The 22,699-nt window shown below is 41.3% G+C and overlaps 2 protein-coding genes across 5 annotated transcripts; both read right to left on the bottom strand.

The window, feature by feature from the left end:
- Window positions 1-772: 772 nt before the first annotated feature.
- LOC6731388 lies at window positions 773-9,345 on the bottom strand. 2 transcript variants are annotated; one of them, XM_016179720.2, is made up of 5 exons: window positions 9,214-9,345; window positions 3,864-4,207; window positions 2,249-2,430; window positions 1,834-2,027; window positions 773-1,304 (listed from the first exon to the last, which is right to left on the bottom strand). In XM_016179720.2, exons 2-5 carry the CDS (start codon window positions 4,147-4,149, stop codon window positions 1,109-1,111), a joined length of 858 nt encoding a protein of 285 aa, XP_016024007.1. In that variant the 5' UTR covers window positions 4,150-4,207; window positions 9,214-9,345; the 3' UTR covers window positions 773-1,108. The 2 variants fall into 2 exon arrangements, with proteins under 2 accessions (XP_016024007.1, XP_016024008.1); XM_016179721.2 differs by having other exon boundaries at window positions 773-1,280.
- A 1,604-nt stretch (window positions 9,346-10,949) lies between these two features.
- LOC6731387 (probable DNA double-strand break repair Rad50 ATPase) lies at window positions 10,950-22,602 on the bottom strand. 3 transcript variants are annotated; one of them, XM_002078504.4, is made up of 8 exons: window positions 22,386-22,602; window positions 22,232-22,320; window positions 14,750-14,900; window positions 13,402-13,536; window positions 13,149-13,339; window positions 12,171-12,317; window positions 11,705-12,104; window positions 10,950-11,645 (listed from the first exon to the last, which is right to left on the bottom strand). In XM_002078504.4, the coding sequence occupies exons 1-8, from the start codon at window positions 22,443-22,445 to the stop codon at window positions 11,493-11,495; spliced, it is 1,326 nt and encodes a 441-aa protein (XP_002078540.1). In that variant the 5' UTR covers window positions 22,446-22,602; the 3' UTR covers window positions 10,950-11,492. The 3 variants fall into 3 exon arrangements, with proteins under 3 accessions (XP_002078540.1, XP_039149505.1, XP_039149507.1); XM_039293571.2 differs by lacking the exons at window positions 22,232-22,320; window positions 22,386-22,602 and adding an exon at window positions 19,868-20,993; XM_039293573.2 differs by lacking the exons at window positions 22,232-22,320; window positions 22,386-22,602 and adding an exon at window positions 15,090-15,105.
- Window positions 22,603-22,699: the final 97 nt, after the last annotated feature.

Raw genomic sequence — 22,699 nt, 5'->3', positions numbered from 1 at the left:
TTGGCCGAGAATCTCGGCACCATTCAATCTCAATGTCAGGGTGGCGCTTTCGCACTTCCGCAGGCAGGTGGAGGTGGGTTGGTTGGTTCCATTTACAATCGCAGTACTTATGTGGGATAAACAATGAGTCGGAGTTGTTGTGGAAGTGACAAACTATTGAAGATCTGTCCAATTGGCTAGCACTAATTTCACCAAAGAAATAGCTTCATTCTCCAATTGTACATAAACATTTCACAATGGAGTAGAAGAGTAGATTAACTCTTAAAATATGGAGTTTAATTGATGTATTTTGGGATATGTTTAGTTAACTCAGCTTGCTTAGTCCTTATATTTTAATTATTTATTATAAGATTCTGTTGACCATTTATTTTGCGAGCATAGTATCAATGATATATGTTGATATGCAAGGAAATGCTCAATCGAACCCTTAACGTCAATTGAAAACGCCTTATCACCATTTAATTGCATACGAATAATAGTATTTCATAAGTTTATTTGAAATATATATATATACTTCTCGACTTTACATTAAAGATAGTTTCAGTTAGTAAGTAGTTAACACGTACACTTTTATATTAATACACACATTTTCAATATTCTCGTATATACACACTGATGTAGCGTTGGGGACTTTGGATCCATTTATCTCATTATAAACTAGTTTAATGGACCGAGAAGACGTTACGAGACTTTAGAGTGATATGGCAACGTTTTGGAATTGTTTGGATTAGCACACGCAACGACCACAATGAAATTAACAAACGGAACGAGCTACTATAACTTTGTTTATTTCGTTAGTATATACAACACATTGAGAGTTATAAAAGTTTTTTAATTGTCTACAATTGGAATTAGGGGAGGCTCACAAGGGTCTCTAGCCCAGCGAGATAACGAAGTATTTTTAGTTCAGCTCGTTTAGCTCGTTTAGCCGGGTAGTTAAGTAGTAAGTAGTTAGTAAATTAGTTAGGCTAATTGTTAGTGCTTGTTGTTCTCCAGTTTGGCGCTCGACTTTGTCAGCAATGTACAATTGATGCTTGGTATACATATGTGTCTGTCAGTGTCGTGTCTGTATGTGTGGTCTAATGGCTTCCATCCCAGATCCTGTGCCTTAGCCCAGGAACCTAATGTTGGTGAAGACCGCCTTGGCCGGACGCTTCCGATTGCAGAAGTTAACCGTCTTGCTGTGATTGCCCTTGCGATTCTCGTGCAGATTGACCAGCAGCTTGAATATATCCTCCTTACTAGGTGTGCAGGCATACCGCAATTCCGGTTCATAGTTGCTGTTGATAGAATTCATGTAAGAACTGATAATGGTAATGGTTATGTAGTTAGCAAAATCGTTCACGCTTCGGCTATCAGTAATCAGTAATCAATAATCGATCTCTCAGTGGGCGGTGGGGAGTTCTGGGTGTCTGGTGTCTGGGCGCCTTTTCGGGCCTAAAGAGACTCTGATAAATGCATTACAGTAAGTTGTTCAAATTCAATGGACTACTACTGGTGGGTGGGGGCGGTAAGGATGCTCCTGAAATTGCCATTCTTTGCTTTATTTTTGAGGGTCAAGCTTTTGATTTACGTCAATTGAATTTATTACATTTTTGCTTTAAATTAAATCTTTCTATTCCCAAGCAGACCTATTTAAATTGACAATTTTAGGAGTTCCGTTTTAAACTCTAAGTATATGGTACTTAATACTGCATAAAGACTACTGACAACATTTACTAACTACAAATGAAAAGTGGGTTCGGGTAATTAGCAGTCAATGGAGCTGAGTACAGTGCTTGGTGGATTTTCGGATTGGTGTGAATAATGTTTAAATATAGAAAAGCAACCTACCCGCGATTCTTGTTGTGGCGCTTCCACGGATACCTTCGATAGTAGCGCGAACGCTTGGATTTGCTCTGGCCCAAAACCAAATCCTGAACGGCATTCTCCAAGTCGGCGTAGTCCTCGGCTCCGCCGGAAGGAATCACGGCCTCCGGCTCCTCCTCCTCCACGTAAACCAAGGGCAAGGTTTCCAATGAGGGATCCTGAGCGAAAAAATGCACAGAGATCAATAAATTGTTTAAAAATTAAATCTATTCGTTTATAGGATATAATAAAATTTAAAATATATTCACTAAAGTATACATTAATCAAATAGTTATTTTTAAACTTCTTTGAAGTTTATTATAATATTTGTTTAAATTTAATTTACTGTGTATTTTTTAACATTTTCATCGAAATTTCGCCAGCCTGTCTTTGCACTCACCTCCAGCATTTTCATGAGCAAAGCGGATTTGTCCACCAACTCCTGCTCGGCCCGCAAATCCTCCTCCATCTTCTTGAGCACCTCGAACTTGCTGGCCAGCTCGAGTTCGTTGTACACCGCATCGGCGTAGTCGGGGCCTTGAGGAACCACCGCCAATCCGAGCTCCTGGGCGCGGAGTAATTCTGCCGTGAAATGAGCAAGCCAAAGACCTTATTTGCGATTTGAATGTTTATTCAAGCTGCCGCTAATCCGACCACAACCACGCCATTGCCATTCCCATGCCCACTTCCACTACCACTCCCACCTAAATCCCCGACTCCTGCTCCTTGGCATCGGAAACTTCCGCCGCTTGATATTTGAAAGTTTGAATAGTTTGTTTGTCTGTCTGTCCTGGTTGGCTGGAACGTGTTTCCCCCCGGCACTTCTGTCGTTTCAATGGACTGGCGGAAATTGACTGGCGGCAATGAGTTTATGGCCACAGCATTCCTCTACCCCTCGGCGCCTTCTCGGCTTTTCGACCACGTCCGTCAGTCAAGTCAACAGGCACTGCAACTCCTTGACTGGCTTTTGTCGCATTTGGCATCCAGTCTGCCCATCATCACTGTCCACTCGATGCCTTTTCAAAGAGCCGCAGACAGGCGACTCCCATGAACCCAAAGCATTTACAGCTTTACATTTAAGGACTCCTGATGTGAAATAAACATTTTTGAGAAATAAATTTAAATTTTTATTTTTGTATGTATGTTTATAAGATCACCTGCAATGTCCAGAAATTCAAATGTTACCAACTCAGCTCAAATCTATATTCGTTAAATTTCCAATCCATTTACCCATCTATCAAATCACTTGGAAAACAAGTTCGCTTATTGAAAATCGGATATGACATTTTATTGCGGGTTGGTGGAAGGTAGGTGCTAGCAACGCCAAACGCAAACGTCGAATCAAATTCGTCAACAAATTTGAAAATCTATCCCCGGCAGTTTGGTGGGCGTGTTAAGTGCTCGGCACAAACAAACACATGCTCCATATTGTGCGATGGCCAACAATGTGAGGCACTTGAAAAATTGTGCACTGACCGAAAATGTTCAGCGAGCGGTCACCATGGCCATTAGAGATGGTGGGCGGCGGTTACGGCTAAGTGCACGCACATGGGTCACCCTAACTCTTGGTCCACCCCTTTCGAATGCGTCGCCTAAAAGTCGGCAAGCAAAAATTTTGAACGTAATCATGTGCTCAGGTGAGGAGTAAATAAGAGGCCATAACTGCCATTTAATTTTATAAATTGCGACTAACAATATTTTAGGAAAATGGCAAAATGACAACAGATTAATTATTTCCGTTATTTTTCACCTTGTTTTTCTAGTTTCTTTATGTATTAGTATGCCTCTTAATTTGGTTAATATAACTAAGGCCTATATACTTTTAATAGGTCGCTTGGTTATAGGATTCACCTTGACCACGATTACGTCTTTGCGTTCAAAAAGAACCCGATAACAATTTAATTGAACTGGTCTTTGGATGCAGTTGCTATCCTTTTAATTCGACTGGGGATTAGCTGATGCCCGGGAAGTCTACGATGGCAAGGAAAGCGGTAATAGGGATGTTTATGACTCACCATCGCCGGGATCGTAAACAGCTCGCTCCTGGGCATCCAGGACGTCGCCGGGCAAAGCGGGTCCTTGACGAACGGGTCCGCCCCCGACCGCTAGAATCGGCAAATGCAGACGTTGTGGTCCGGACGCCACGCCCTGGTGGTCACCCACTTTGGCACCGTCTGCTCCGCGTGCTCCTCCGCTGGCGGTGGACTGCGCAGTCAGGAAGCCGGCGACGTGACGCGTCCTGCTGCACAGGATCGTGGTAGCCAGGATGCAGAGCGCTAGGATGTCAGGCTTCATGTTCATACAGCCTCTGCGGATGAGCTCGGGATTAGTGCGCGGGTCGTTGGCGATGTGGACGTCTCTGGAAGGCAAAAGAGCAAAAAAGCGTAGATGTTTGTACAAGAGGGTAATTACCGTCACTACCACGGCCATGGGATGGATACCTACCCCCATCCGCCCCATTATGCCGTGCGTGTGGGCGTCTCTTTGTGCTCAAGCAAACAATACTCAGATAAACACGCAAGCAACCAAGAAACCCCCGCCAAAAGGAGGAGAACCGCGAGGGAAACTGGAGAAATGGGTGGTGGGTGCCAAACGTCAAAAGGGCGTCTCTTGGATAACTTGGCGGCTGATTCTGGGGCTTTTGTTTTTACGCTTCTGCTTAATCTTTCTTCGCGCGAAGAACCGTGGGGCAAACGGGCACTCAAATGCCATTATTTTACCACTAACTAAGGCCATTATTTATACATTTTTTATAACAAAGACGGTTGCATTAAGATGTTTATAAAGTAGAAATTCAACAATTCAACTATCACAAAAATATTATATTAATATTCAAATCTGCCCCAATTCTTAATTTAAAAAGCCAAGCCAAAACCATTCTATTTACTTGTAGATTGAAAGCTTTTCCATCATTCTTGTAGATTTCAACGAAGGATGTTTCTAATTGCTAATTGATAAGAATGCTATTACTTTTCGTATAGATTTCTACCACTGTGCACTAGGTGTTCCTGTGCTTTTGTAAATATTTTTTATGTCAGGTACTGCATCGCGAGGTTCATACTGGGCCCTCTCTGTGCGCTTTGTCGTTTCATTTAATTAAGGATGGGACGTCACCGACGTGGGCGAGTGGGCTTAACTCCTTCGCAGCGTATTTTCAGCCCATTAGCCGAGGACCCTGGATGTTGGGGTTTTGGGGAGACCCGCCGCCCTTATCGCCTTTTTTTTTGCGTTTAAAAAACATCCGCTTGACGAGCAATATAAATGAGTTGCCTGGAACTTTTGGCACTTGCGGTCTCGCTGGTTGAGATGTCTAGGATCGGCTTAATTTGTCTGCCCAAGCAACTGAACATAATGTATGCCTAAGACAAATTTCGACAAAAAAGTGTGAAGATTTTCGCCAAGAAATCCCAAGTTCATTAATTAATTAAGGTTTGGTTAATAAATAAAGCGCTGTTTGCTGCGAAAGTTTAAGCGTCTGTGCTTTTTTTAAGGAATTATGATTATTTACATAATTCTATGAATTTTAAGTTACAAATAAAATATTAACGCCTAAACTTTATTAAATTATTTGCCAGAAAATCTGTTCTACCTCACTGATAAATAAATTGAAATTAGCTCAATTTATATGGTTAGTTAACCACATAAATCAATCAAGCAAATCAACTCTGTCACGCCCTCTCAAAAAACAGAGAAGGTTGCACTTGGTTCATTAAAATTGCTCGGAGAAAGAGAAATTTCTCTGTAGATGATTTTCTTTTCACTTTTCGTCACGTTTTGATTAAATTCAATTGAAAATTTGCAACTTTGTCAAAATATTTGCGAAAAATTTCGTCTCGTAGATTTAAGTCTTTAAGTGCATTGCGATTTTGCTGTTTTTTGTTTTTGCTAATTTGGAAAATAAATTGCAATTTCTTCGGGCATTTCCTGCAAGAAAAGTTTTTCAATTACTCCTCTTTTATTGGCACTCACTTAAGTGGGCGACACTTTGGAGTTATTTTTGGGAAAGCCCAACTTATTCGAATTTGCTGCGGAGAGAACGAATTATAAGTAAACAAAGCAAACACGAATCGTTGTTAAAATGCCTTAATTAACTTGTTGACACAGTGTCAAAAAGTGGACAGAGCCCAAAAAAAAAAAGAAAGGAAAAAAAGCAAAAGATGGGACTTCACCCTGGTTGGCGGTGTCCCCAAGGTAAAATGAAATTAATTTGGAGGCGAGGGAAGTTTCAGGAACCCATATATAATTGTGCGTTCATTTTTACCCGTCGCCTGTTTTCCTTTTCGCAATAACCGCACGGCTAATTGCTAAATTGAGTTGAAGTGTAACTGAAACGGACCCGAACCCAAAGGAATTTTCATAGGCCTTATCTGCGCCACTATATTCGCCTACGTACCACCTGACATGTGTGGTGGAAAAACTGCTTAATTAGGGCTAAGGATGTGGAAAATACGGCTGGGAAATGGGTGTTGGTCAAGTGCATCTGACATTTTGTCGCCGAAGTACGGCCAATTAGACACGGTCTACGTGCGTAACAATTCTGGGCAGGACATTACATAACTTTTCTACTTATTGAATCCGGCCATCTGGGATACTTGTCAAAATTTGCACACAAAAGGTTACACAAAGTGTTTGGGCCAAACCAAACGACCAGAAGGCAATGATTGCTAAGAAAAATCAAAAAAGGAGCTAGCCTAGAAATTCCAATAAAATTCTTAAGTATTGTTTGAAGTTTTAAATACCAGGTAACTAAAAATTCGTGTACGAATTGTAATCTTTAATGTATAACTAAGAAAAGTATTGCCTCCGAAATGTAAGTTGTTACCTCTAGATATACTTTTTAGTTGCTATGTCTAAAGAAATAGCACAACCAATTTCTGTAAATACGTTCTCAGGAGAAAATCCAGTGGGATGCTGAATTTTTGTGACATAAAAAAGGCTTTGGAATGCGTTCAATGCTTTCGATTGATTCATTTTTTTTTAAATTTCTATACGATTGTCAGGAATTTTTGCACGTGGAACTTAAGGGGTTTGAAACAGAGAACGAGGTCGAGGCCAACAAATATTGATGCTTATTTCTATTTGTTTCTGCTAGATTTTCATTGGTTTATTTACGCTTGACATTTGTGTTTGGCATTGCACTATGGTCCAGAATTCGTTTTTTTTGGCATAAAGTCTAAATTTTTATGTCAATATATCGTCCTTAAGCAATTATTTTCTAATACGAAATTAATCCTATAAATAAAAACCAAAAACAAAATTGACCGAAAGCTTCACAAAATCGTTTTATGAGCTTTTAAAGGTGAAGTGTTAAACAGCTGATTGAGAGAATGCAATTCCAGCTAAATTATTTGCTTACTTTTGCACGTAGTACAATCGTTAATACGCATCCAAAAATTATAGTAAAATATGGAAAATAAATGCCAAGGTATGATGTTTTTAACTTATGTAGGTAATATATGTATAGTTGTACTGTTTTTATGTTGTGTGACATCCAATTTATGTGTATTTTAACAGAAAATTCTAACGTGTCCCCTGTGTTTCGTGGAGTATAACTAATTTTCTGACAATTTCTGACAAAAGTTAAAAACGTCAGTTTGTACCTTTAACTATTGTCTTTCACGGTAAAGTAATATCTTTTGCCCATTTTTGCTCGTTTTCTTAAAAATTTGATTTTATATAGGCAAGTTCGAGTTCAGACATAGCGACCTTCTGAACATTTGGAGGCGTAACAATAGGCAAATAAGTTATTTTTCAGATTACGTTTATTCCGCAATCAACAACAATAATCAGGAATCGAAAAAGACAGAAGAGATTGACAAAAAAATAGTACATTTTGAATTATTTATTAAAAAAAAACTGCCCGAGTGTAACAGACAACTAGACCGATTTATTTCCAAACATACCAAGTGGATGGCGTCTAAGATAAGAATTCTTGTTAGTGATTTTGAAAACTCCAAGACACCGAAGCAAATGGCCGAAACTTATCTTAGCAAAATGCAGGAGAAAGATTAAAAAGGAAACTGAAAATGCGAGTGAAGCCCGGAATAAGCTTTACAAAAGGGACCGACTATCACATGCAAGGAAAAATAGTTGGATCAATTGGATAAGTGATATTTTCCACAGAGCGATTGATTACTCGGACCCACTATTATCAACAATTAGTTTAAAAGAAAGAGAGAGAAAAAATAGGAAAAACCACTTCCGAAGGCAGTAATAAGTCTTTTGGAAATACAGTCTAATTTTAAACCTGATCCATGAGACAAAATATTGGATTCACATTCTGATTCTCATTCGAGTTCAGATTCGGAAATTTAAAATGTAGAACTAGAAAAAGAAAAGGGGGATTATTTTTAAAACAACAATATACACGACTTTAAAAAAAAAAAAAATAAAATAATAAATCGTTGACTCCTGAGTCATACCAGTAGTTAATATGGGAGGCAAAAGAGGGCGTGGTCGCACAGACTCCAAATTTTGTGCGCAAACTATTTGTGATTTAACAACAAAATGTACAAAGTTCCAAGTCCGTATCTCAATTTTTAGACTTTATGCCAAAAAAATCGAATTCTGGACCACAGTGCATTGGTGGGAATTCCTTGAGTTATTGACATTGATAAAGTATTTATGGATTGTTGTCCCGAGTAACCTTAAAACCAATTTCTCAAAAATCTTAAGCTCACCAGTTGCAAAGCAATCAATTTTTAAATTTAACTCTCTAGTTCAACTGTGATGCTCTATATTTAAAAAGGCTAAACTTTAAAGTTTTAATCAAAAATAAATTATTATTAGTAAAATAGAAAAAATTAAACACATGGATGGGTTTTTTTTCGTAAAAAAACATTGGTGAAATAAAATAAGAAAATTGTACTTTTATTTTAAAAGAGAACTTACAATGGGTAATTGTGGTAATTTTCAGTTTTAAGCCAATGCTAGTTTTGAGTTAAAAATCTTCTGATACAAGTAAAAAAAAGAAGCAAAAGAAAATAATTTACTAAAAAAAGGTAATAAATTAATTTTTAGCTGGCATATAATCGTTGCTTTTCTTTGCCTTAAAAATGTTTCTGTGTTATTAAGAACGAATGCACTTAACAGTTAGAAATATAATAGTTCTTCTGTTCTTATCTGGCATATTTAAGATGTGTCCACTAATTGTTATTATTTTTTTTTAGCGCGTTTTTCGAGTTTCATTGACGACACTGTAATTGATGACGAAAGCGACGGCATTACTAAGTTTTCACGTCACGTTTTGTTATCCTTTTTATGAAATCGACTGGCTCAAATTAAACACAGACCACAAGATATTTTTGGGAAACTTCTTAAAGAGTTTGGCATGACTGATATTCGAAACACACCGTTAACACTCACTTTAAAATATATTCCTGGAAACCGTTTGAATCAGAATCGGAATTCTGTCAACTGTTGCACCTACTACTTGTTGAACACTGCGTGGTTGACTCGCGGAGCCGCTTCCTTTTATAAGGCCGCATCCGAAGTTGAATCCGATTCGACGCCATCGTCGGCCGATGACGAGTACGTCGATTTCAACGAGCCGATGTGAAGGCGCCAAAAATTGCGTAAAAGCTTCAAGCAAGCTTTCACTGGCCACTCCTCCTTGGAAAACGAAGCCACCGCCGTTTTTATCAATGAAATATTTTGGGGACATTTAAAAAGTTTAGCGCCTGCTACGGCGATATTCGCGAATGAATAATGTCGCTGGCAATTATTCAGCAGGATCAAGATATGCGCAGCTAAGTAGGCAACAAGTCGCGAAAGGACGTCACGGGGCAAGGTGATAAATTATCTGCGGGGTGGGTTGGATAGAAGCCTTTGTTGACAGCTCTGTTTACGGAAACCTATTCTGCATAGTCCGGGTCACTCGTTTCTCGGAATCTCGCCGTTCTGTGGGAGGTCTCAAAGTTCCTCAAAGGACCTGCCAGGCATGACGCTGCGGAAATCCCTGCAGGCCGATAGTTTGGAAATGTATTTGTAAATTCCAGCGAATCGGATAAATGTAATTGCATTGTCATATTCCAGTGCAAAATGGTATTGTCATATTGGTGTACTTATGAATTAGGCAACGATTATATTTATAGATCGATGATGATATAGCCTATCAGTCAGACTGATAAATACTGGAAAAAGATACAAAATCTATTTAATTGTGGTAAGCAAATAAAATTTAATTCGAAAGGGTTTGAAGTCTGTAAATTTTGACCTTCTATTGGCGTTCATTACAAAAAAATTAAATTTTTTATTTATAGCTAAAGTTTTTTTTAAAACAACTAAATTTAAACGGCAATGGCCTCGGCCAATAGTCCACCCTTTCCTCGACTCCCAGTTGAACTGCAAATCCAAAGGAACACGGCAATCGCTGAGCAGGAATCGAGGGGTCTGGACAATCCAGTCGGATGTCAACAACCGTCGCAGCCCGCAGGCCTTGAAAAAGATGACACTTTAATGTGAAATTGCCGTGAGTAATGGAGGACAATCCAAACGATCCTTCGATGTTTTCGTTATTGTTTTGAGTGTGTGTATGTGTGTGACTGCGTGTTGTTTTGGCCTAAAAGGCGGGCCGGGAAAATAAGCATATATAGGGTTTTCTTGTAAATCGCCTGGGGCAACAGAAGATGACACTTACCCCGAGAAAACCAATAATAGCCCGCTGAAAAGTTTAAGTGCTCGGGGGCAGGGGCAAGTGGCACTGGATGGAGGCTTCCTCATGTAGCGGCGAAAGTCATATTTTTGGCCAGGACCTGCTATTTATAGTCGGCTTTATTTATTTCGTTCGCTCTCCTCGACTTCTTCGTACTTTACGCTCCTTGTGGCAAGCGGATTGTGCGACTTAAGTTGCATCAGTCCGAAGTCCACCCACCCAAATGGCCACCGATTGATCCAAATGCGTCACGCCCTTCTGGGTTGGCACATGCAATCTCGTCATGTGCCGACGTGCCAAACAAAAATGATAAACAAATTAGCGCAGCTAATTACTCTGAGATTTGTGGTTGGTGTTCTGGGAAACGGAAACTGCTGTCATTTACAAATATATTTCTCATGAAATAATTACATATACTAATTTATATATATATATATATATATATATGGTCAAAATAAATCTTTATTCAAAAATCATTATACACATGAAAACTCAGCGTAGCTTATCATTTAACAAATTAGTTTTCTGTATAATCTTCTTTCGAGGATTCGGTTTTCAGAACACTAATTGGCCCGCATATCTATCATTCCCGTACGCATATCCGTATCGCTGGGCAAATATTTGTAGCATACTTGTCGGTTGTTGGCGCGTGAAATGTGCAATTGACTCACGCGTTTGTTTTTGGATTTTTCGGCCGCTTTATTATTGTTGTCATGTGGGCACAATCACGTCGTTACAGCTTTAATTAAACCCTATTGTCAGTTATCAAGTTATCAACCTAAACGCTGAGATTGAGTGACAGTTTCCTCTTCCGACGTTTAACAAATTGTGAGTACCCCAGCCTAACTGATGTTTGCACAATTTGGTGAAATATCTGGACTCCCATGGATGGGAAACCAAATATTTTGCCAAATATTGTAGAACTCGCTAAAAACTGGTGCAGCCGATGTCCACCGAACGTAAAAAAAGGGATTCATTCTATAACTTCTCATCAGGCTTTGGCTGGCTCCAGAGCATCGTGGTCCGAGGTGATTTCGAGGTCCGGCTCCTCCACTACCGCCTCCTCCTCGCACTCCTCCGGTGCCTCCACGTAGTTCTCACCCATGATGATCTCCTCTGCCAGTTGATACAGCTCGCGAATATCCTGATAGAAACATATTGGTATAAAAATACAAATTAATATGAACGTTTGGATGGACCCACCTTGGCATTCCTGAGCGCCACGATCTTCTCATCCTCGAAGCGCAGCTGGTCGTACTGCTGCTTGGAGATGAGCAGACCTCGATTGAACTCGTCCTCCATCTCGGCCTCCAGTTCCTCGGCGTACTGCTGCTTGGCTAGCGTCAGGCTGATGGCATCCTCGCTGATCACCGTCTCCTCGGAGACATCGGTGGCATCGTCCAGATATTTGGAGTTCACTGCGCCGCCTTCGAAGTCATCGTCCTCCATTGAAGGTTCTTGTGGCATGATGATCTCCCCGCTGGAACGATGGGCATCCTCGATAAGTTCGGTTAGCTGTTGAGTGGTGACCGCCAGTTTGACATCCTTTAGCTTGTCCTCCAGCTGATTGCGAATACGCAGCTCGGTCTCCCGGAACTTTTGCCTAATTATGGACAACATATTTGTTTATATCAGGGCAGTAGCATGTATTAACATGTATAATCCCCACCTGGCCTTGACTATATTCTGTATATCCTGGGGATCCGAGGAGTAGGGCTGGGATATGCGCAGCGAACGCTCCTTCATTTTGGCACGCTCCTGTTCGAGGAACTCCTTCAGGCTCTTTTCGCACTCCCGCCAGTCTTCGTTTTCGATGCTGGAAAAGTGGGGAAGTTTTCCTTTCATTAGCCTCCATTCTGAAGCGAACTCACTAAACATTCAACTCATGCATATTAATGGCGAAGTAAGAAACAGGGTTTAAGATTACGCCCTGGGTAGGGAAACGTTTTTATCATCATTTGGCGATACCCTTTCTTCGAAGGAAACAATGATTTTTGAAACACATACAGATTTGAATATTCACCTGAACAAACGTTACCAATTTTGTGAACTATGTCAAAGAGTTGTTGATAACACATAGTTGTGAAATGCTATTTTTGGTGTTTTTATGTGCAGCAATAAAAGATAAATTGGCCACCAAAATATTTAGCTCATCTATTTATAAACTTTTATGGTGCTAATTATTAGAGCCGCCTCATTAAATGTATTATTATTACCAAAGCAAATTAAACGGAATGTTCTCCGCGAAAAGGGAATGTTCTTCAGAATCACAATATTTGAATGCATTTAAATGGAAAACAATAGTCTGCATTTGAGTTCCTTTTTTTCCCATAATTTGTGTTAGTTTTCCTAGCTTGTACAATAAAACTTTTCCTGGAACTTAGAGCATTTAACCTCAGTCTATGATTTGCTGGAATTTCTCTGTCGGCACCCACATTTTTCCACCCCCACCGAAGGCCGTTTAAGCCAGTGGGTTCATCTTTTTACAATACATGCAGCTTGCCCACCCCCTTTTTTTTGTGTTGCCCCAACTCGTTGGGGATAAAAAGCTTCGCCAGAAGACGCCGAGCGTCAGCGAGGAATAATGTATTGTTATTCATTTTTAATTTTGCCGGCATTTAATGGCGCCGGAGTTTAAGTTACTTACCGCAGCAGATCCATTCCCCTCTCCGCATCCTCGTTCCTGTACTGCTCCACCAGCAATTTCTGTTGGCGCTGCCGCTCGCGTTTCTTGGCCAGCAGTTCGGCTTCCTTGGCGGCATGTTGAAGCCTCTCCCGTTCCCATTTCACGCCCTGCAGCTTCAAACGCTCCGCGTTCTTCTCGCGAGCGGTCTTCAGCTGTTTGGCATTAAAAAAAGGGGTTAAAACGAAACTGATGTCTAGTCGGGAATCAAGCCTACCTTGGAGCGCTCCTTTTGGATCTCCATGTTGGCATCTTTGTTGACCATGAATATGGGATCGTCGGCCAGTTCGTCTGGTATCACATCTGACTTGCCCTCGATAATCAGCATACGTTCGCGCTCCACTTCTTTTAACTGCAAGCAACAATCAAAGTATTTAATATACTAACTTTAGTTCTTAGTAAATATGTTATGCAGTGAAATTAAATTTGTAATAAAACACAGCCAAAATTAAGTTTTCCTAACCAGTAATATCGTTTGATGGCAGAACAAGCCGTTGCCCTAAGAATAATGTTTGAACTTTATTAGCTGCTAGTCTGTGGTTGATATGAAAGCAAACTGTGGCGAAGTATGAGTGGTTGTTATAAGCCCCTTTGTGGTTTACACATTTTTTGGGCTAAGGCAAAGTTTGTGGTGTTCCAAAAATATCAATTTTCTAGACCCCATCAACACTTCCAGACACCTTTCATCTGTTCTTAGTTTCTATTTTTCTTTTTGGCGCATTGCGCTCTAATGACTAGGGAAATGCAATCGGAAGCGTCAAAAAAGTTTACTTCATAGGCACTGTGTATCATTTCGAACTTCAGTTCAAACTGCAATTGCATTTAAGGACACATCGGACAGACAGACAGATCTCTAAGTATTCGTATCCGCAGTGAAGCACTTTGTACTTCATAGTTTTGAAGACTCGCATGTCTCACCGACATAAAGGGCAACTTTTGCTATCTCTCCCCGTGCCTTCCACTCGGCTTTTGGTCTAATTTTTATTACTTTGACGGCTTGGATTTGCCATTTTCATGTCGGAGGCTCATTGGAATCAATTGTTTGTGCTTTGGCCTCCTGGCCCCACCCCCTTTGGAAAACAGAGAATAAGTAGGCGGTGTCGGCGTCATTGAAAAACTTTGGGACACTTTCGCTGCGCTCCCGTGAAAAGGGAAACTTGAAAAGGGTAAGCCAGTCAATGGTATAAGATACACCGCTATGGACTTTAAGATACCGGTGCTAAGGTCTTAAAAACTAAAAGAAAATGGAAACATCAATAATAATAACATGGAAATGGTTTCGAGAAGGAAATAATAATAACCAGATTTGTTGAATAGCGATATATTCAAGATATCGACTGGGTTAGTCTATCAAAAGGCGGTGTCTCACCCTCGAAGATAGATGCTCTACGTGACTCTCCCTGGCGACAAATTTGTTTAGGACTCTCGCCCCATATTTTCCCCTTTCTAAACTTTATGAAAATTAAATTACCAGCCAAGCAAATTGGTCACATTTGTGTTTGGATTCACAGGGGCTAATTGGGTCGCCCGGATTAGAGCCTCCAAAAGCAAGTATACGTTCTTACCTCCCGGGCGCGAATGCGGGACAGCAGCTGTTTGCGGTAATCCTCGTCGATCCGTTCCCGCAGCTCTTTCATGTAGCTCCGGTCCGTCAGCTTGACCACATTGGTGCCCATCAGACGCTCCAGGCGGGCGCTAATGCGCGGCAAATTGAAACTGGAACGGAAAAGTTGGAGCAAGGTGAGCGGAAAATTCTGGTGGAGATATGGAACAAAAGTGTGCAATCATAATGAAAAGAACAAATGGGAGACAAGTCAATGTTAATGGCTCTACCCAAATGTAAGTCAGTAAATTCTGCGCTTAATTACGGGCTCAACCTTCACCACCTCCCCACACCACACTTACCCACACCTAGGTGGGAAAATCCCACATGGGTCGTCCGCTGAAGGCGTTTTAGCGCTTGTAACTGTTGGTAACGAATGAGGTCGGGCCGCATTCTCGGCCTGTTACTATAGCGCTTTTCACTCGCTGCGTTTGCCAACTGCCGCCAGTGTATTATTTTGGTTGCCAAACACCCGAAACCGACAACACAAGGACAAGAAGTCGTTTTCCAACTTCTCCGCTCCCAACACAATGGGCCAAACGCAAGTTTGGCTTTTATGAAAGTTAGGAGACTTAAGAAAAAACTTAAGATATAGCAAGAAAACATATATAATAATAGGTCTTCATAGATCTGCATTTTAAACGAAACATTAAAGCTGGTATCGTATATATGAAATCATATTTTAAGCAAGGATATGATATGATCTGACCCACTGTTCTTCCAACTTTTTCTTATATTTTTCACGTGATATGCACACCAGCCAACAAGACTAACAACAACCATATAAACCTCACCTTCCAGCACCCTAAATTTTTTTTGGCGTAATGTTAGACATGCAGGGCAGGATGGGGACGTATTGTAGGGAATCCATCGGAGGAGGTGGAGCTGAGCTGCCCGGATTCATGGATGAGCGGTGGGCAAGGCGGGGGAAGACTGTCTCGGCTTGTCAGACTTTCAGACTTTCGCTAGGCTTTTTAGCAATGGCTCACATGGTCCTGCTTTCTTCTTTCTTTTTGCGGTTCTATATGGTAAATAGGTATTTTATTTCTACATGCTATAAAGCAACTTAATGCGGGCAGGTCATGAGACTTGTGTACTCATCTAACAAACATAAGCCCGTACTCGTGCCATGCGGATTTCGAAATTCATCATGGGATTAGTTAGTCCTTGTTAATGCTTGTCGTTTAGTTGACAATTAGGTGGGTTAGTTTATAGGGATTGTTGTTATTTGGGGGCTTTCTTGTAGGGTGCCTTGGATCGGAGCCATGATTGCTGTGCCTCCTCAAGCACTCAATAAAAAAAATCGTTCAATTCAAGCTGACTAACACATTTTTAACAGATACAATGTCTTTGATGTTTCCATGAAAATCGTAACTGGCAATAGTTCAAAGTCATCAAAGTTCAATTCAATCAATTTTCAATCACAAGCAGGTGAGGAAAGTAAAATCCTTCCCCAGTTGGCATTGACATTGATAATGAAATTTCAGGACATCAATGGGTGTTGTCGTCGTATCAATAACCCGGCTCATGTCACATGCTACATGCATAAATTACGTATACGCCCCGTCGGCCAAGGGGTTGCGGCAAGAAATCCGTCTGTCATGTCTGTGCCCTAGAAAATCCCCAAGTTGCAAGCCTCAATTTATGACCCGCTCGCCATAAACAAGCAAACCCCTTCGTTTGTAATAGTTCCTGCGATAGTTCACATCTTTTTATTGCAACTTCCGCGAAACTTCCCGAGTGCAACTCCCGTGACATTTGCAACGGTCGCATCCGCCGCTGTCACGATTGTTCGGGCGGGCCATGATTTACGGCTCACCCACCTGGGAGATTCCCCTGGCATTAACCCATTTTTGCTGGGGCGTAGTATGTGGGCGCCGAGTGGGTTAACGCGCATATCCGATTGCCTTTGGCCATTTGCGGCACTAGTCGGCTCAATAACGCATTAAAAAGGGTCTATTTCTTTTTGTAATCGCTTTTGTTGGTTCCTTTATTCCGTAAGTGCTGTGCAATGAATATGATTTATTGGGTGGTTATATATGCCAGACTTTATTGGATTCGATGGCTTTATAACAGAATTTGTTCACCACATTCAGCATTATGATGGTGTAATCTTTGCAGCTTCCGATTTTTGTATCTCGAAGTCAAAGTTTGGCTTGATAATCTTTAATTGCACTTATTTTGTATTTCGTTTTATTTATTTTCCTCGGTTCAATTAGACCTAAAATCATAAATAACACTTCTTCCAGAACCCCCTATTACTCCTTTTTTCTAATAGGCGTAATGTGTCAGAGTGGAAAAGTCCCATTGATTACATTTATGACTTAATTAGCGGCATTTTGCAGCGTAGCAAGGAACCATATTAGCTTACACCCTTGACTTGCCGTTTCCTGTCATCGGCTATTGAAGAGGAGCCATAAAAACGAAGGATGCAGGGTTGTTGAGCAAGAAGCAGGAAGCAGGACTTCAGCTCCTGCAAGGGTGCAACGCTAATTAATGCCAGGGACGTGCATAAATTTGCCAAAGCGTTGACATTTATGTCTTTTCCCATTTGGCCATTAAAATTGATAATTGCAACACGTAGTTGGGGAAATAAATATGGTTGAATGTAGCAGTGCTGCTGGTTGATATTGAAATGTGATTCCGATTGGACTATAATAAAATCGCTAATCGGATAAAATAATTATAAGATAATAAGCTTTCATTCCTATTTAAATCAGCTTAACAAATTCCCTTTCCTAACCAAAATATTATTTAAACTCTTGCTTTTACCTCTCCTCCGGTTCCAGAGTGCATTGCACAAAGTCGATGAGGAAGTCGTCCTCTACATTGATCTTCATCATTGGCATGGGTTTTTTACTCCTCCTTCCCCTTAAATATTTTCCAGCCATAACAGGTGAGGAAAGCAGAAGGTGTTCACTTTATTCCCTCATTTTCGCACCAATTCGAGCGGGAACGCAACCTGCGGAACTTTCACCCGAACTCGACAAAGTCAACCGGCGAATGTGGCGCCCTTTTCACAGGACTCGATTCCTTGGGCTGCCGCTCCTCGTCCTTTGTTGTTGACACACACGTGTGTGTGGCGTCGAGTGGCACGTGGAACAAAATGTACCAACCCACTTTTTACCTTAGCTCGCCAGCGTCTTACGATTTCTAGGCGTTGGCACCAGAACCCCGATTCCAATTCCGATTCCGGATCGGAATCCGAATCGGTATTCGAGTCCTGTGTGGCACACACATCGCATGTTAAAGCATTTAATGCTAGGCGTAATGACACGACACCAATGTCAATATTTTGACAGCGTAGTGTGCTGAAGATTTGTGAGCTTCGACAGTGGGTTTGAGCTCAACAGTTTAAGGTATTGGTCAAAGTCAATCTGAGAAATGGGATTACTTAAGTATAGGTCAAAGAGTATATTGGATTTGTTTTAAAATATTGTGGGTACGATGCTATCGTTGAGTACAGGATATGTGATAGTCGGAGTTTCCTTAGCAAATACAGTCCAACAAATTAGAGATCCGCTATTGATGATGAGAAACAGTTGTCACAGCCTTATTTATGATACCTCCAACAGACTTTAAATGTGATCATTATTTCGCTCTGCACTTTTTACCATCCCAAGAATATAACTCAATTGAACAGACATTCAGAGCCAAAGTATTGAAATAGTTTTGAAGGTTTCCACTCTGAGGTGTCGTGGGAACTGAAAAGCCAGTTTCGTTCTAACCATTTCACTCTCGGATTTTCCCTTAGTCCTTTGCATTTGGCCAACAACTGTCGGTGTTTATTTAACCGTTAGATCTCGTTTTTCCGTGTCCCTTTGTTTAAGCACGGAACCACTGAGTAAAAGTTTTCCGCAAGGGAATGGCGGGCTACTTCTCGATGGATGGCTTCCAAAGGGGGGCAGTGGATGGGGAGCTGGATATTCCGCGGGTGGTGGAAGGCAGTCTCACATTACCGTGAAACCAGATAACAATTTCGCTTTATGACCGCGTTTCATGCCAACGAGACATACAATAATTTCCTCTAATCGACTCGTAGCGCGGAAATTGAGCAAACACTTTGTATCGAGTTGGAGTCACCGGTGGGTTGGGTGGTTTCATTTATTTCTTGGTGGCCAATAGGTTCGAAATTTCAACTTTGGCATTGCCTGTGTGATGCCATTGGTTCTTGCATTATGTGTTAGGCAGAGATGCCTCTATAGAGATCATGCGAAGACCAAGCAATGCAAAACATGCTGATGAGCTCATGTTTTACTTCATTATTTAAGAAAAGAATTGATTTCGAAGTTGATTGTTCAATTTCATAATTATAAAATGAATGAAAATTTTTGTGAACCAAAAATGTCAGCACTAATGCCATTCACATTTGCAGCCCGTCAGCAAGTCATTTGATTTCCGGTCCGCCCACTTCTACGATGGTCGCCTTCACCTGCTCCGCCAACTTTAATTGCAACGTCTTCCGGCATCGCGATTCGTGTCCAAAGAGCCCCAAGAAATAACTTGGAGAATCTGAGAATCTTAGTGTGTAACCTTCGGTGGAATATAAATGCCATTTCCCGCTGCCTTCATTTTCAATTTCTGTTAGTTTTGTTTACCAGCATTGCTAGTTTCCTTGGTGGCATTTTTCTCTAGACTGAAGGTCGCAACATAATCTGTTTTTTTTTCTTTTAATACAATTTTGCCAGCTGTCATTCACTTCATATTGGTTGTGACACAGAAAATATGGAATAAGATGCATTTTTTTTAAATTTTTTGATTTTTTTAAAATATATTTGGGCATTATAATATGTATATTTATGAAAGGCAAGTATTGCAATGCAAATTCATATGAATTCTAATAAAGGGTTTGAGTATTGGATATCATTTTATTATAGCCCACAATGGTTTTTGTTTCTGGTAAGCTTTGCAAAAAGCTTTTATGATTGTTACACTTAAAAAAATGATATTTCTTTTGAATCGGATAAATAATAACCGTCTTATTTAAAATTATAAATTGATGTAGACACAAGGTGCGAAAACATCGTTCCCGTTTAAGCTAAACTTTTAGTGAAATTGAAATCTCTTGGATTATTCTTACTTGCACTTGACTAGGTCCTGCAGATCCTCCGGCGAAAGAGCGTACTCGGGATCTAGCTGTGGAGTATTACGCTTCCGGCTGCGATGTTTCCTGCGAAGACCAGATGGACTTTTCGCCTTGGAACGGACGCCGAAGGCGACGTTATCACTGCTGTGGAAGCTGGTACTTATGCCCGGATCCTGGATAGCAATGATGGGAGCACTCGAGGAGCGCTCATCGGGGTACTTGACCGCTGAGGAAGTAGCTCCGCCAGTCAGTTCCTCGGCCTTGGCCTTCTCGGCAAAACTATCGCGACGCCAGGATGGCGTGAGCGTTCTGATCACATTCTGGGTGTCCGAGAAGCCCTCGTAGTTGTACTTCTTACGCAGACTCAGCCCCGAGAGATACTCCAGCGTTTGCCAGACGTTCATCTTGTTCGCACTGTACGAGGGCTCCTCGTCGACTGACCAGCAAGCGTTGCGTGCAATCCGCTGGGCCAGGAGCATAGTCACTGTGGCACATCGGTTGCCCGGCGGCGGGGGTGCCCACTCTCGCGAATCGGATAGTGCAACAGTTCCGCCCACGCCCACCACTCCGATCCCGGCGGCATCAGACTTCATGGCCGTGAGTGACATATGCGGAACAGTTTGTTTAGGCCCAAATTGAAATGTAATTAAGTTTCCGATTCCGTTTAAAACTTCGTCCTCATCCTGCGACGACCGAACTTTATATGGCCACCATCGCACACGATTCTGTTGGTGATTCTGATTCTAGGTGGGATCATCGCCACCACCGTCGGCGTGTTCGTTGCGTGGCAGCCACGCGCTCGTACTCGCTCTGTTTATTGTATACATTTTGCGCCATTAAAAATAATATCATTCTGATTGAGTGACGCGCCGCTTAAGTACTTTCCTTCTTCGTTGTCCTCGCACTGACACCGTTTTCCGCCTGCCGCCGCTTTCCTTTTTATTGAACACGCAAAGTGTCGGCATTGCATTGGTGTATTATATGGTATTTTTTGCCCACACCCAAATGCCTTTTCATTACCCCGTTCGCGATTGTTTTTGGGTGGGCCCTCGCCTCCTGGCACCTCGCATCATTGTGGATACGCAGCCCAGACAAAAGGCAAGTGGAGCCCGTGCTAATGGAGCGGGGTCTAGCCCAATGGATTTCCCCACCACACACTGTTTTGACATTAGCCCCATTTCGAAGGGTAACTCCGCTACATAGGGAGGTTCTACTGGATTCTCTACTAAGATAGCAATTTAATAGTAAATTGAATACATTGCAATTGATTTTTCTTCTATTAATTTATAAATGCATCTTAAAAGGATACTCAACAAATGTTTTGTGCATAATTATCTGAGGCTATTTAGTACTTTCATTTAAGATCATTTAAGAACCCTTATATTTGTACTTTACTCCCGCTAGTTGTTTTATACATGCTCAAAAGTGCGCAGTTTTCTAAAGGACATAGTCCGCTCAATTTCAATTTACCCCATATCTGGCAAGGATCTTAACCTTGGGGCCACACAACTCCCGAGTTTAGCGCCCCAAAAAGGCCGAAGTCAACCCGCGAAACGTGAGTTTTCCGACGACCCAGTGAGAATAACCAAGCCAATTTCCCGTTTCCATCACTCCTGTTCCCCAATTACTTGCCAAAGTTTCGCCGACAGCTGATGGCTGCACTTGCTCCCCCTCGCTCCCCTGGGTGTTCATTTGCATTCGAGAAGTTGAGCCATCTATCAAAGGCTTCGTTAGCATCGCGTGACTGAACGTTGTCCGGAAATTAGCACCACCCACTCAAGCCGAGGAAGATTTTTTGGCCAAGGATTAGTTTATGGATTGGTGATAAATAATCTTATCAGACGATGTGATGCAATTGAGTGCGAATATTTCCCCATCGCACATTTAATTGCCATGGAAATATTTCTGGGTGTGGCAGGCCAATACTTTATGTGTAACTCTGACAATTTGATGGATGCTATAAAATATTATGGCTGCGGCTGTGGCCAAGAATCTTAATTGAATGGCAGCGCGCTGCATTGGCGCCAATCAGTGTCAGAGCCACTGAACCCAACAATTGGCCAACTCGAGTGCACAGGAGAAAAGCTCCAAATTTGGGCAAGGACTTTCGTATTTGTAGGGTACTTATTTTGTATTTCTACACTACTTAACTCAGGATGATTAAATTCTGAATCCTATTCACTTGATGCAAAATACTAGTTTCATTGACCTACAATTACAAAATATTTCTCTTAGTGTAACCATAAACAGCACAAAAAGTACTTGACGGCAATGAATTCTGACACACGTGTGCCAACCACTGCCACTTCCCCACCACCCACCGCCCACTGTGCTGGTGGCTCAATGTTCTCTACTCACGCAACAATGACATCGGGATCCTCCCACCACTTCTTGTTGGAAGGCTGCAGCAGCAGGCTCACCTGTCGCCAGTGGTTCTTGTGCACCACCTTCGGATGAACATAAAAGTTGGAGGTTAAAGCTCATTTTATGGACAGTAGTCGGGAGTTGTTACCTTATACTTTTTGGGATCGTATGCATTGTGATCTTTCTCCGTAAACACCAGGCGTGCCATTTTGAATCCTCCGAATCCTTTCTAGAACCAAGCCTGATTCTGCTTCTCCGAGGGAGTTCTTCACATCAAGTATAGTACTTGAAAATATAAATTATGCTTGGTTGAAACGGAATTAGTTATTTGTGTATACTGACTGAAGATTTTGCTTTGACAAAAGCTTTAATTGACTTTTAAATGAAAGGAATAGTGTTGTTAAATTTTTAAATTTACGAAAACCCTAAAATGTACAGCTCTTACTTATAAACAATTAAACT

The sequence above is a fragment of the Drosophila simulans genome, chromosome 2L (assembly GCF_016746395.2).
Source record: "Drosophila simulans strain w501 chromosome 2L, Prin_Dsim_3.1, whole genome shotgun sequence".
Classification (NCBI taxonomy): domain Eukaryota; kingdom Metazoa; phylum Arthropoda; class Insecta; order Diptera; family Drosophilidae; genus Drosophila; species Drosophila simulans.
This window is presented reverse-complemented; position numbering and strand designations above follow the sequence as displayed.

Coding starts and splice junctions, on each gene's coding strand:
- LOC6731388 (XM_016179720.2), bottom strand. CDS start 4,149: ATGAACATGAAGCCTGACATCCTAGCGCTCTGCATCCTGGCTACCACG. Junction 2,431..3,863: donor TGTTTACGATCCCGGCGATG/GTGAGTCATAAA, acceptor ATTTCACGGCAG/AATTACTCCGCGCCCAGGAG. Junction 2,028..2,248: donor TGCTCATGAAAATGCTGGAG/GTGAGTGCAAAG, acceptor TTTTTCGCTCAG/GATCCCTCATTGGAAACCTT.
- LOC6731387 (XM_039293571.2), bottom strand. CDS start 20,481: ATGTCACTCACGGCCATGAAGTCTGATGCCGCCGGGATCGGAGTGGTG. Junction 13,537..14,749: donor CCCGCATTCGCGCCCGGGAG/GTAAGAACGTAT, acceptor TGTTGCTTGCAG/TTAAAAGAAGTGGAGCGCGA. Junction 13,340..13,401: donor TCCAAAAGGAGCGCTCCAAG/GTAGGCTTGATT, acceptor AATGCCAAACAG/CTGAAGACCGCTCGCGAGAA.